General features: G+C 40.1%; 1 protein-coding gene across 18 annotated transcripts in view; it reads right to left on the reverse strand.

Moving 5' to 3' along the window:
• The window catches only part of TAF1 (TATA-box binding protein associated factor 1), an 84,616-nt gene that overhangs the window by 50,386 nt on the left and 18,880 nt on the right, over nt 1–15,350 (reverse strand). For 16 of the 18 annotated variants that reach the window (XR_010838746.1, XR_010838747.1, XR_010838748.1 and 13 more), the window contains 7 exons: nt 14,725–14,874; nt 14,427–14,546; nt 13,940–14,115; nt 13,175–13,353; nt 11,526–11,739; nt 2,831–2,996; nt 1,310–1,521 (listed from right to left, as the gene is read on the reverse strand). Coding sequence is in view for 15 of the 18 variants with exons in the window: in XM_067024070.1 (XP_066880171.1) it covers nt 1,310–1,521; nt 2,831–2,996; nt 11,526–11,739; nt 13,175–13,353; nt 13,940–14,115; nt 14,427–14,546; nt 14,725–14,874 (1,217 nt within the window). In the remaining 3 variants the exon portion in view is untranslated. The remainder of the gene's footprint in view (nt 1–1,309; nt 1,522–2,830; nt 2,997–11,525; nt 11,740–13,174; nt 13,354–13,939; nt 14,116–14,426; nt 14,547–14,724; nt 14,875–15,350) is intronic. The other 2 variants (XM_067024068.1, XM_059050351.2) reach the window with 1 other exon arrangement.

The following is a 15,350-nucleotide window of genomic DNA, read 5'->3' on the forward strand; positions in this document are numbered from 1 at the left end:
CCCACGCACTGAAATGAAGAGTAGCTCCCACTTGCCACAACTAGAGAAAGCCCACGTGCAGCAAGAGACACAACACAGCCAAAAAAAAAAAAATTTTTAAAAACCCAGGATATTCACCCACATATTAATTACAATGAAAAAAACATACCTTTATTATAGAGGAATGTGGGGATTAACACTTTAATAAGATAATCAAAATACTGAGAAAATCTGATGTTATCTGCTTCCTGATGTGGTGCAGTAAGTACATGATACCACCTATGTTGTAATGTTGCCAAAGACATTTACTCTGAATATAATCAATGCGAAAACAGACAAATCCAGAATGTGGAATATTTTATGAGACCACTGGCCTAGACTCTTCAAAACATTCAAAGTCATGAAAACCAAAAAGGTGGGGAGGACAGTTCTAGATTAAGAGAGACTCAAAATACTTAATGTTTGAACTGGAATTGGATCCTGAAGGGGGGTGAGGGGCAGGCAATAAAGGACATTGAGACAACTGGGGAAATTTGAATCAAGGACTGAATATTAGATCCTACTCAATTAATGTTAATTTTCTTACATGTAGTAATAGTATCATGTTTGCCACGTCTTTATTCTTAGAAGATGAGTGCTAAAGAATCTGAGTGAAATGCCATGATGCCTAAAACTTCCAAATGTTTCAGCAGAAAGAAAATGTTTTAGATATATAAAGATGAAACAAATGTGAAAAATGTTAACAGCTGGTGAATTTAGAGGAACAACAAACTTTATTATTCCTTCAGCTTTTCTGTAGGTTTGCAATTTTCAAACTAAAAATTTAGGGGAGAATTTTTTTTATTTAAAAACGTTTCTACTTGATTATCAAATTATCTGAGGGCAAGAGACAGATAAATATAAGCATAGTTTGTCTCCTTAATCTTTCTGGATGGTCCGTTATCAGAACATCTGAGATCAGGGACCTTACAAATATTACAAGTGCCTGGAAGTAGAATAGGAAGGGCATCTACTATATGCCAGGCACTATACTACATTTTTTATACAGTCTCCCTCATTTTACCTTCATAACTACTGTTGTAAGGGTGATTTTATTTTGTAAATAAGGAAACTAAGACTCAGAAAAGTTAGGTAGCATGCCCAAGGGCAAGTGGTGGAGCTTAATGAGTGCTTCACAAGACTAATTTTCATTACTGGCAACAATTAGTGAGGAAAATCCAACAAAGTTCCTATGTCCTCAGTTGCACTTCAGAGAACACACCACATCCACCCCTGCCACCCATCGATATCACCAACCTCCAACAGATCTCTCCCACCTGCTATCTCTTACCTCTCAATTAGCTGTTTCCCTAAGACAATCTTGGTCCCTTCAACCTTGATAAGTTCTTCATTATCATTATGAATGACTGTCTTTTCCAACTCTTCCTCCTGCTCCTCTGTCATGGCAACAGGGTTGGAAGGTGGAGCATTTGTTTGATAATAAAGGGGGCAGAATTTGTTTGTTCTCATGTGCCCAATGGCACCACAAGCCCCACATTTCAGCTGCAAAAGGAAAGTATCAACATGTCAGAGGTAAGCAGGCTTCTTCGTGTCAGCTTTAAGAAATATATAGACGGTAAAAGAGAAACAAAGGCAGGCCCAGAACTTTTATTCTAACAGAATTGTTATATGCCTTTCAACCAGAAGGCACTGGACAAAAGTGCATGTATGGAAATGACACATTAAAAACAAAATGAAATCCAGAGACCGAACATTACTTTAAAAACCAAGTAAGGGAGAAAAGGGAGAGGATTTCTACCCCCAATTTAAGTTGTAAACTATGAAAATATTAAATATGCCTAAGAAGGGCTATTGGAAGCTCAAGGCTGCATTCAGCCTCACAGGCAGCCAGCATGGGTGTATTCCCAGCCTCAAGGAAAAGGCTTAATAATACCAAGTCTCTGGGAATTCCCTGGTGGTCCAGTGGTTAGGACTCTGTGCTCTCATTGCAGAGGGCCTGGGTTCAACCCCTTGTCAGGGAACTAAGATCCCACAACCCGTGCAGTGTGGCAAAAAAACCCCCAAAAACCAAAAAAACACCCATGTCTCCATTTTACTTTGGCAACTGCCCTCCGTTTCATCTGTAAAATGGATCAATACTGTATCATACAATACTTATATAATATCACACAGAGGAAAGAAACATTAAAATACTTAATGACCTCAGTATGTGTTAATAGCAGTTCACATTTGTTGAGAATTTTACAGTTTATAAAGTGCTTCCCATGCATTATATACTTTAATACAATACCAGTGTGAGACAGGTATCATTTTATAGAAGAGAAAACAGGTTTGGAGAGGTTACAATCACAGAGCTACTAAATGGCAGAACAAGAACCTGAACCCAGATCTTCTGTTTCTGAGTCCATGGCTCTTTCCACTGTACCACAGTTGCCTCATTTTGTGATGCACGTTACAGTTACACTGCACAGTAATATCTGGAATCCCACGTAAGTTATACAAAGCAACCTGTACTGTATGTTTTTTTTCTGTTGCTTATTTTAATACATGCAATTTAAAAACAAGATATGTTCATATATGTACATACATGTACATGTTAAAAAGAATCCACCACACCTATCTCAACTTACAGAAAATATTTCCAACGGATGAAGTATAAATGACACCCAATGACACCAGATCAAGTCTGGTGTTGTCAGTACCAGTCACAATAGTACTAATAACACCCAAATGGCCACATCAATTCAAACTAGTTTTCCACAATACTGCCCTCATTCCCAGTAAGGGAGGATGCCAAAAGCTAAGGGAAAAGGTATGCTTTCTTAGTTATGATCACACCTCATATACTTACTTTTAGGTCAGGACGCTCCTTCATTTTTTTGGGCTTCTTCTCAGGAGGACCCTTAAGCTTCTCCTTTTCCTGGTTTCGCTTAAGCCGCCTCAGTTGCTCTTGAATCCTCCGCCGTTCTTTTCGCATCTCTTCTCGATGCTGTTCATCAAAAAGGGCAAATTTACGACTAAATAATGGGGAAAAAAAATCACAGATCCATAAGCAAACTTAAACCAAGACTGTCCTGATAGCATACATCTCAGAACTAAAGTAATCCATCACGAATGAAACAAACAAACAAATGAAACAAAAGGGGCTACCTGGCATCCCCATCTACCCAGCTCATTATTCTTCCACGTGCAGAGAGGCACCTCTCAGAATGAGAAGCCCTGAGGAGTCCCTAAGATTTTTGCCAACCAACCAATGAAAACACAAAGGACCCACTGGAACTAAAAACATGCCTTTATTTTGCAGCAAATTTGGAATTCTCCCTGTGATTTGGCTTTGTTCAAACCCAAAATTCTAAAGGCAAAATGGTTCCCAATTAACACAGCATTCCAGGGACAACTGTGCAGAATCCTGTCACTAAAACTCAAGCATCAGGAGGAACCAAGATGGCGGAGTAAAAGGATGTGCTCTCACTCCCTCTTGCAAGAACACCAGAATCACAACTAGCTGCTGCTGGACAATCATCGACAGGAAGACACTGGAACTCACAAAAAAGATACCCCACATCCAAAGACAAAGAAGAAGCCACAATGAGACGGTAGGAGGGGCGCAATCACAGTAAAATCAAATCCCACAAATGGTGGGTGGGTGACTCATAGACTGGTGAACACTTATACCACAGAAGTCTACCCACTGGAGTGAAGGTTATGAGCCCTCACATCAGGCTTCCCAACCTGGGGGTCTGGCAACAGGAGGAGGAATTCCTAGAGAATCAGACTTTGAAGCCTAGTGGGAATTGACTGCAGGACTTCGAAAGGACTGGGGGAAACAGAGACTCCACTCTTGGAGGGCACACACAAAGTAGTGTGTGCAATGGGACCCAGGGGAAGGAGCAGTGACCCCAGGGGAGACCGAACCAGACCTACCTGCTAGTGTTGGAGGGTCTCCTGCAGAGTCGGAGATCGGGGGGAGGGGGGGCTGTGGCTCACCGTGGGGACAAGGACACTGGCAGCAGAAGTTCTGGGAAGTACTCCTTGGCATGAGCCCTCCCCCCAGAGTCTGTCATTAGCCCCACCAAAGAACCCAGGTAGGCTCCACTGTTGGGTTGCCTCAGGCCAAACAACCAACTGGGCGTGAACACAGCCCCACCCATCAACAGTCAAGTGGATTAAAGTTTTACTGAGCTCTGCCCACCAGAGCAACAGTCAGCTCTACCCACCACCACTCCCTCCCATCAAGCCTCTTAGATAGCCTCATCCACCAAAGGGCAGACAGCAGAAGGAAGAACTACAATCCTGCAGCCGGTGGAACAAAAACCACATTCACAGAAAGATAGACAAAATGAAAAGGCAGAGGGCTATATACCAGATGAAGGAACAAGATAAAACCCCAGAAAAAACAACTAAATGAAGTGGAGATAGGCAACCTTCCAGAAAAAGAATTCAGAATAACGACAGTGAAGATGATCCAGGACCTAGAAAAAAGAATGGAGGCAAAGATCGAGAAGATGCAAGAAATGTTTAACAAAGACCTAGAAGAATTAAAGAACAAACAAACAGAGATGAATACAATAACTGAAATGAAAACTACACTAGAAGGAATCAATAGCAGAATGACTGAGGCAGAAGAACGGATAAGTGACCTGGAAGACAGAATGGTGGAATTCACTGCTGCAGAACAGAATAAAGAAAAAAGAATGAAAAGAAATGAAGACAGCCTAAGAGACCTCTGGGACAACATTAAACACAACAACATTCGCATTATAGGGGTCCCAGAAGGAGGAGAGAGAGAGAAAGGACACGAGAAAATATTTGAAGAGATTATAGTCGAAAACTTCCCTAACATGGGAAAGGAAATAGCCACCCAAGTCCTGGAAGCGCAGTGAGTCCCATACAGGATAAACCCAAGGAGACACATGCCGAGACACATAGTAATCAAACTGGCAAAAATTAAAGACAAAGAAAAATTCTTGAAAGCAGCAAGGGAAAAACAACAACTAACATACAAGGGAACTCCCATAAGGTTAACAGCTGCTTTTTCAGCAGAAACTCTACAAGCCAGAAGGGAGTGGCATGATATACTTAAAGTGATGAAAGGGAAGAACCTACAACCAAGATTACTCTACACAGCAAGGATCTCATGCAGATTCGATGGAGAAATCAAAAGTTTTACAGACAAGCAAAAGCTAAGAGAATTCCGCACCACCAAACAAGCTCTACAACAAATGCTAAAGGAACTTCTCCAAGTGGGAAACACAAGAGAAGAAAAGGACCTACAAAAACAAACCCAAAACAATTAAGAAAATGGTCATAGGAACATACATATTGATAATTACCTTGAATGTGAATGGATTAAATGCTCCAACCAAAAGACACAGGTTTGCTGAATGGATACAAAAACAAGACCCATATATATGCTGTCTACAAGAGACCCACTTCAGACCTAGGGACACATACAGACTGAAAGTGAGGGGATGGAAAAAGATATTCCATGCAAATGGAAATCAAAAGAAAGCTGGAGTAGCTAACTCATATCAGAAAAAAATAGACTTTAAAATAAAGAATGTTACAGGAGACAAGGAAGAACAGTACATAATGATCAAGGGATCAATCCAAGAAGAAGACATAACAATTATAAATATATATGCACCCAACATAGGAGCACCTCAATACATAAGGCAACTGCTAATAGCTATAAAAGAGGAAATCGACAGTAACACAATAATAGTGGGGGACTTTAACACCTCACTTACACCAATAGACAGATCAACCAAAATGAAAATAAACAAAGAAACAGAAGGTTTAAATGACACAATAGACCAGGTAGATTTAATTGATATTTATAAGACATTCCATCCAAAAACAGCAGATTACACTTTCTTCTCAAGTGCGCACGGAACATTCTCCAGGATAGATCACATCTTGGGTCACAAATCAAGCCTCAGTAAATTTAAGAAAATTGAAATCATATCAAGCATCTTTTCTGACCACAACACTATGAGATTAGAAATGAATTACAGGGGAAAAACGTAAAAAACACAAACACATGGAGGCTAAACAATACATTACTAAATAACCAAGAGATCACTGAAGAAATCAAAGAGGAAATCAAAAAATACCTAGAGACAAATGACAGTGAAAACACGACGATCCAAAACCTATAGGATGCAGCAAAAGCACTTCTAAAAGGGAAGTTTATAGCTATACAAGCCTACCTCAAGAAACAAGAAAAATCTCAAGTAAACAGTCTAACCTTACACCTAAAGGAACTAGAGAAAGAAGAACAAACAAAATCCAAAGTTAGCAGAATGAAAGAAATCATAAAGATCAGAGCAGAAATAAATGAAATAGAAACAAAGAAAACAATAGCAAAGATCAATAAAACTAAAAGCTGGTTCTTTGAGAAGATAAACAAAATTGATAAACCATTAGCCAGACTCATCAAGAAAAAGAGGGAGGGGACTCAAATCAATAAAATTAGAAATGAAAAAGGAGAAGCTACAACAGACACCGCAGAAATACAAAGCATCCTAAGAGACTACTACAAGCAACTCTGCCAATAAAATGGACAACTTGGAAGAAATGGACAAATTCTTAGAAAGGTATAACCTTCCAAGACTGAACCAAGAAGAAACAGAAAATATGAACAGACCAATCACAAACATTGAAATTGAAACTGTAATTAAAAATCTTCCAACAAACAAAAGTTCAGGACCAGATGGCTTCACAGGTGAATTCTATCAACCATTTAGAGAAGAGCTAACACTCATTCTTCTCAAACTCTTCAAAAAATTGCAGAGGAAGGAACACTCCCAAACTCATTTTATGAGGCCACCATCACCCTGATAGCAAAACCAGACAAAGATACTACCAAAAAAAAGAAAATTACACACCAATATCACTGATGAATATAGATGCAAAAATCCCCAACAAAATACAAGCAAACAGAATCCAACAACACATTAGAAGGATCATACACCATGATCAAGTGGGATTTATCCCAGGGATGCAAGGATTCTTCAATATACGCAAATCAATCAATGTGATACACCATATTAACAAATTGAAGAATAAAAACCATATGATCATCTCAATAGATGCAGAAAAAGCTTTTGACAAAATTCAACACCCATTTATGATAAAAACTCTCCAGAAAGTGGGCTTAAAGGGAACCTACCTCAACATAATAAAGGCCATATACGACAAACCCACAGCAAACATCATTCTCAATGGTGAAAAACTGAAATCATTTCCTCTAAGATCAGGAACAAGACAAGCATGCCCACTCTCACCACTATTATTCAACATAGTTTTGAAGTCCTAGCTACGGCAATCAGAGAAGAAAAAGAAATATAAGGAATACAAATAGGAAAAGAAGAAGTAAAACTGTCACTGTTTGCAGATGCTATACATAGAGAATCCTAAAGATGCCACCAGAAAACTACTAGAGCTAATCAATGAATTTGGTAAAGTAGCAGGATACAAAATTAATGCACAGAAATCTATTGCATTCCTATACACTAATGATCAAAAATCTGAAAGAGAAAGTATGGAAACACTCCCATTTACCACTGCAACAAAAAGAATAAAATACGTAGGAATAAACCTACCTAGGGAGACAAAACACCTGTATGCACAAAACTATAAGACACTGATGAAAGAAATTAAAGATGATACCAACAGATGGAGAAATATACCATGTTCTTGGATTGGCAGAATCAATATTGTGAAAATGACTACAGTACCCAAAGCAATCTACAGATTCAACGCAATCCTTATGGCATTTTTTACAGAACTAGAACAAATCATTTTAAAATTTGTATGGAGACACAAAACACACCAAATGTCCAAAGCAATCTTGAGGGAAAAAAACAGAGCTGGAGGAATCAGACACCCTGACTTCAGACTATACTACAAAGCTACAGTAATCAAGACAATATGGTACTGGCACAGAAATAGAAACATAGATCAATGGAACAAGAAAGAAAGCCCAGAGATAAACCCAAGCACCTATGGTCAACTAATCTATGACAAAGGACGCAAAGATATACAATGGAGAAAAGACAGTCTCTTCAATAAGTGGTGCTGGGAAAACTGGACAGCTACATGTAAAAGAATGAAATTAGAACACTCCCTAACACCATACACAAAAATAAACTCAAAATGGATTCGAGACCTAAATCTAAGACCGGACACTATAAATCTCTTAGAGGAAAACATAGGAAGAACACTGACATAAATCACAGCAAGATCTTTTTACATCCACCTCCTAGAGTAATGGAAATAAAACCAAAAATAAACAAATGGGACCTAATGAAACTTCCAAGCTTTTGCACAGCAAAGGAAACCATAAACAAGACGAAAAGACAACCCTCAGAATGGGAGAAAATATTTGCAAATGAGTCAACGGACAAAGGATTAGTCGCCAAAATATATAAACAGCTCACGCAGCTCAATATTAAAGAAACAAACATCCCAATCCAAAAATGGGCAGAAGACCTAAACAGACATTTCTCCAAAGAAGACATACAGATGGCCAAGAAGTACATGAAAAGCTGCTCAACATCACTAATTATTAGAAAAATGCAAATCAAAACTACAATGAGGGGGCTTCCCTGGTGGCGCAGTGGTTGAGAGTCTGCCTGCCGATGCAGGGGACACAGGTTCGTGCCCTGGTCCAGGAGGATCCCACGTGCCGCGGAGCGGCTGGGCCCGTGAGCCATGGCCACTGAGCCTGCACGTCCGGAGCCTGTGCTCTGCAACGGGAGAGGCCACAACAGTGAGAGGCCCACCTACCGCAAAGCAAACAAACAAACAAACAAAAAAACTACAATGAGGTATCACCTCACACCAGTTAGAATGGGCATCATCAGAAAATCTACAAACAACAAATGCTGGAGAGCCTGTGGAGAAAAGGTAACCCTCTTGCACTGTTGCTGGGAATGTAAACTGATACAGCCACTATGGAGAACAGTATGGAGGTTCCTTAAAAAATGAAAAATAGAATTACCATATGATCCAGCAATCCCACTGTTGGGCATAGACCCAGAGAAAACCATAATGCAAAAAGACACATGCACCCCAATGTTCACTGCAGCACTATTTACAATAGCCAGGTCATGGAAGCAACCTAAATGCCTATCAACAGATGAATGGATAAAGAAGTTGTGGTACATATATACAATGGAATATTACTCAGCCATAGAAAGGAATGAAATTGAGTCATTTGTTGAGACATAAATGGATCTAGAGACTGTCATACAGAGTGAAGTAAGTCAGAAAGAGAAAGACAAATATTGTATATTAACACTTGTATGTGGAACCTAGCAAAATGGTACAGATGAACTGGTTTGCAGGGCAGAAGTTGAGACACAGACAAACAAACAAACAAAAAAAACAACTAGGGCTTCCCTGGTGGCGCAGTGGTTGGGAGCCCGCCTGCCGATGCAGGGGATACGGGTTCGTGCCCCGGTACGGGAAGATCCCACATGCCGCGGAGCGGCTGGGCCCGTGAGCCATGGCCGCTGAGCCTGCGCGTCCGGAGCCTGTGCCCCGCAACGGGAGAGGCCACAACAGTGAGAGGCCCGCGTAACACCAAAAAAAAAAAAAAAAAAAAAAAAAAAAAAAAAAAAACAACTAATACTAAACTTTCTTTGGGTTATTTGTACGGAAATATGTTAATATAAATGTTTCAGACATTACATGAAATTTCTAAAAATCTTATATGTTCTGTTATAATGTTATAATTCATAATTCTAGTTATTTTTAAATGTATATCTCAGAAATAACTAAATTTCCTTGTCAATTGCAGTATTATGAACTTTGATCAAATCTTTAACTGTGGTCATTTTTAAGTCTTTTGTCATTTACAGACAGTTCTGGGTATACTCTGATGCTTTTGCAAAAGTGTTCCTATAAAAGGGTTTCATCTTCAAGGAATTCACGGAAAAGACTCTGACAAGTACACGTTTCTGGTAACTGACTATACTGCTGAACTGAATGAATAAGCATTTTCAGAACTCTAACGGAAAACTGATGAATTCATAAAAGCGCTAATAAAAGATCAAGATGGGGCTTCCCTGGTGGCACAGTGGTTAAGAGTCTGCCTGCCAATGCAAGGGACACGGGTTCAAGTCCTGGCCTGGGAAGATCCCACATGCCATGGAGCAACTAAGCCTGTGCGCCACAACTATTGAGCCTGAGCTCTAGAGCCCGCGAGCCACAACTACTGAGCCCGTGTGCTACAGCTACTGAAGCCTGCGCGCCTAGAGCCCAAGCTCCGCAACAAGAGAAGCCACAACAATGAGAAGCCCGTGCACTGCAACGAAGAGTAGGCCCTGCTCGCCACAACTAGAGAAAGCCTGCGTGCAGCAACAAAAACCCAATGCAGGTCCATCCACCTCACTACAAGTAACTCAGTTTCATTTATTTTATGGCTGAGTAATATTGCATTGTATATATGTGCCACATCTTCTTTATCCATTCAGGAGTCTGTCATACAGAGTGAAGTAAGTCAGAAGGAGAAAAACAAATATCGTATGCTAACACATATATATGAAATCTAAGAAAAAAATGTCATGAAGAGCCTAGGAGTAGGACAGGAATAAAACACAGACCTACTAGAGCAAGGCCTTAAGGATATGGGGAGGGGGAAGGGTAAACTGTGACGAAGTGAGAGAGTGGCATGGACATATATACACTACCAAATGTAGTGTGGATAGCTAGTGGGAAGCAGCCACATGGCACAGGGAGATCAGCTCGGTGCTTTGTGACCACCTAGAGGGGTGGGATCGGGAGGGTGGGAGGGAGGGAGACGCAAGAGGGAAGAGATATGGGAACATATGTATATGTATAACTGATTCACTTTGTTGTAAAGCAGAAACTAACACACCATTGTAAAGCAATTATACTCCAATAAAGAGGTTAAAAAAAACAATGCAGCCATAAATAAACAAACAAATAAATAAATATTGAAAAAAAGATCAAGATGAAAAAAATTAATTACATGGGACTGAGTGAACTGATGAGGATGATTATAATTTTTGTGACTTTCTGTTTGAATAAAAAGAAAATCCCCCCAAAAAAAATCCCACAAGGACTCAGAGGCAAAAAATATACAAATCAATTTTCACTGCAAAGTAAAGGAGCTGTTACAGTGGAGGATTACTGGACTGAATGTCAATATTATGACATAGTATGAGTGTGTTTTGTGTTTGGTAATTGCAATCATTGTTGCTTTTGTGTGGTCATTCATTTACAATGCTTAGTGTCAGTTTATCTCTTGTAAAAATAAAATACAATGTATATGTATAACTGATTCACTTTGTTGTAAAGCAGAAACTAACACACCATTGTAAAGCAATTATACTCCAATAAAGATGTTAAATAGTAAATAAATAAATAAAATACAGTGTGTGTGAAAAAAAAGAATATTCAAAAAATTTTTTAAAAATTAAAAATATAAAAACTCAAGCATCCACCCCCACTCCCTTCCCCATCATTATCATTCTCCTTAACACACTGGAAAGTGGGGAGGGAGTCAAACTCACATGAATTCCTCATCTTTTGTGGTCCGTATACGCACATAGGCATCAATGACAGCTGGCTTTCGGACGGTCTCACAGCGAACATATTCTTTCCCCTCTTCATCGCGAAACGTGCGATAAATCTTGAGACAACGGCCAGTGGCAGAAGAGTTAAGGCTAGTCACAGAAGCTGTGTCATCATCTCTGTGATTGTTTCCTGATGCTGCTGAGCCTGCTGCTGCAAGGCAGAAAAAGATTTCCACAAATTCCCCCTACCACCCAAATGGCCATTTTCTTGGGGTTAAGTGGAGACACTGAAGCTCAACATGCCACAGAACTATGTTTCTACAAAAAGCATCAGTCACCACCAGCCCCAAGAATACACAGAGTTGTCCTTTCCTGACTTCATTTTACCACTGTCAGTGTTCTCATTTTTGTAAGTACAGAAAGTTCTGAAAGAATCTCAAAGAAACACGTTTGTTATATAGGGGACAGAAGAGCAGTAGCTGTATTCTGATTCCTCTGAACAACAGCGCAAGAAGAAAGTCCAAGCAGGAAGAAGTTGATGGTCACATTATAGAAAAGCACCCAAGCGAAAAAGATGGCACCACAGAAAAAATTCAGAGTCTCAAGGCCTAGAGTATGCTTCTCAAACTTTTAATATGAATGAATAGGAATCATCTGAGGATCTTGTTAAAATACAGATTCTAATTCAGTAGGTTTGGGGTGAGACCTGAGATGCTGCATTTCTAACAAGCTCCTATGTGATGTAGATACTGCTGGTCCAGGACCACACTCGAGGAAAGGCTTTATCACATCTTTACAAAGTAGCCAGAACAACAGAATTACACAAAGCTTTTACAGAGAGGAAACAAAGGAAAGACTACTGTGAGTGAAAATAGTCATTTAAACCTTCATCTTCAGCCTTTATCCTCTCTCTCAGTATCTACATCCAAGTTTTCAATTGCCTGCTTGACATCTATACTGGGAGTATCATGGGGACCTCAAACACCACATATTAAACCTTTCCTTCTCAAACCTGCTTCTTTTTCTGAAATTTACTACTTTAATCAATGGTACCACCATCTTTCTAGCAAGCAAGAGTGAAATCTTAAAGTCCCTTTGATTTTTCTCCTCTTTTCATTCCCAGTGACCAAATCCCAAACCAGTTTAGGCCTTTCTCATCCCCACCGTCAACTTATGCAATTTTGGGTTGGTGATTTTAAACTTTTTAGGGTCTAAGACTCCTTTGAAAATCTTCTGAAAGCCATGGATCTTCTCAGAAAAGGCACATGTGCACAGAATTGTACATGTGATTTCAGAGGGTTCATGAACAACCCCCCCAATTCATCCACAGACTCTGTATCAAAAACTCTTACCCTCTAGGATGAATGCCCAGAAAACTGAATTGATGTATAGCACTGATAGCCCTGGCTTGGCCAGGCCTAATACGGACAGAGGCAGTAGTGGACTGGCAACATCTCTTCAATTTGTGCCCCACAGATAAACCTAGAGTCCAGTTTGCAGAATCTCTCTACCTCATCTATAGGCTTTTCTACACTCATCCCCTACTTCTTCTGCCTCCAGCTTTACCTCAGTTATTAGCGTGGTTATTTACACTTTCTCCATCTTTCTTTTTCTTGTCTGTCTGTCTGTGAAGTCACTACCCTCACCCAGTAGCATCCGCTGCAGTTCCTTCCGCTCCTGCTCCTCCCGCTCACGTGACAGCTGAGAGCTGGTTTTCTTATTCTGCAACATGTTCTCGATGTTCTTTCCCATCTCCTCAAAGTCACTGTCTTCAGCTGAGCTGCTATCTGTGTCAGTTGATAAGATTTCAGTTGATGACAAAACCCTAAAAAGAAAAATCAATGTTAAGAAGAGGGAAACATAAATGTGTAAAACAACTGAAGAAATACAGTTTTAGTTTAGGCAAGAGTAGGAAATTGAGAAATCAACCTTAAAAAAGAAATATTCAAAACCCATTAAGAAAAAAAAAACCCACTAAGACATGGGACCCTGAACAGAGAAGTTCTACAAAGTTTTCCCAGAAATTTAGTCACAAGGCAAGTTCAAAATATGAAATAGTACTGCAACTCTTTCACAATTCCTGGAAAAAGTACATTGGTCATTTTTAATAGGGCATTACCATCCTCTAACCACTAAGCCTACTGTTGCCTATCACCACTATAATGGCTGCCAGGCCTGAGTAGGCCACAAAATTTGCCATGGAACCTAGCAGTTCTTGCCATTTAAAACCTTTGCCAAGCTGCTTTGAAGGGAGTAGGTACTCCAGCAGTATTATGAATAGACACGACCCTGAAATCTCAGATACCTGACCACTAGTCACTTTATTAGGTGACCTTCTCTTCACTGTAAAATAATGTCTGGGACCCCTCCCCTTTCCAGCTTGGATTTTCTACAGCACTAAAACAACACACTTGTTCTGCAGGTCAAAGATGCGCTGACATTCCTCTTTGTAACGCTCTTGATGCTCAGCCACAGAAAACCTTGATCCACGGGCAAATTTACTCATGGGCCCCTCTCCGGAGCGGGCCTGTTCTGTTGACATTGTGCGTACTACATCGATCACTTCCCAGCGGGACAACTTTTTTATCTACAAGAGACACACACACACACAAATCATTCAGGAATTTCAAAGGACAAACCAGGGTACACGGTTATAGAGTTAGACCAAAAAAACAAAAAAAACCCAAAAAACAAAAAACACAACAACAATGAAATCGCCCAAAGCAGATTAAACAGAAAGCTTTGGGAAAGCTAACTCCTGAAAAAGTATCTAAGATCCAGTTTACCACAACCTACCCTACAAAATTCTCCAGATTAGCTCCTAACATCTGCCTCCAAGCTTTTCCCTCTCTATACAAAGCCTCTAGGAGCCTGTAAGTCTTCTTCTTCCACACCCACCTCTTCCTCAGGCACGCCAAATTTACGTAGAAGTTGCTTGGCATTTTTTAGTGAAAGGCGACGGAGGTCTGCATCTGTTCCTGTCACTGTCTTCTTCACTGGCTGAGGCTCCTTATCATCCTACCTCAGAAACAAAACAAGAGAGAATACTAGTAAGTTGAACTCTTTATAGTAGGCATTTAAGTCATCCTGTCAACATTTTAATGGCTTTCCAGATCCCCATCCATTCATCTCCATTCCTTAACCTCTATTTCTTCCTCCCTTGATTTTTAACCTTTAGAAATTCAGACAGTCTCACCTTCTGCTGTGTTGGTTTGTTTGGAATCTTCACATAGGAGAATCCTTCACCACACCCTGTGGGATCTGCCACCCCAGTCACCTCTAAGAGACACTTGCCCTTCATGGCAGCAATGAAGGCCCTTGTGGTGTTCCAAGGAGCAGTGCGAACCTGAGGTATAGAAAAAGATTCAAAGGGTGGTGGGAAACATTTGCTCTATGTCTAGCCATACTTAGAAGGTGGGAATAATTACAATAATGTACAATTTGATACTTTCTTAAACTGTCCACAGAGATCAATAGTTACATAAAGCTGCCCAGTACTCAGCCTGCTGTTCTTTCCTATGGTACTTAAATCATGATAGTAGAGGCCAAGATCTCAGTCAGTATAAGTAGGAATATGTGGAACAGTGGTACCCCCTTCAGCCCCATATCCCTTGGGTTTGACTGAGAGTTCTCAAAGACAGTGTTGCCCCCACCTTCACGATGCTCAAAGAGTTAAGTTAGATTGATGACCACATTTGATTGCCCAATTGCTCAAACGTCTTCTTCAGAATGACTCTCACAATTAGATGATAAACATGCTTTACAAAAGAACTGGCCCCAATCCCAGTAGCAATAAATCAAAGTGTATTCTACCTCTGTCAC

This window comes from Kogia breviceps, chromosome X (assembly GCF_026419965.1).
Source record: "Kogia breviceps isolate mKogBre1 chromosome X, mKogBre1 haplotype 1, whole genome shotgun sequence".
NCBI lineage: Eukaryota > Metazoa > Chordata > Mammalia > Artiodactyla > Physeteridae > Kogia > Kogia breviceps.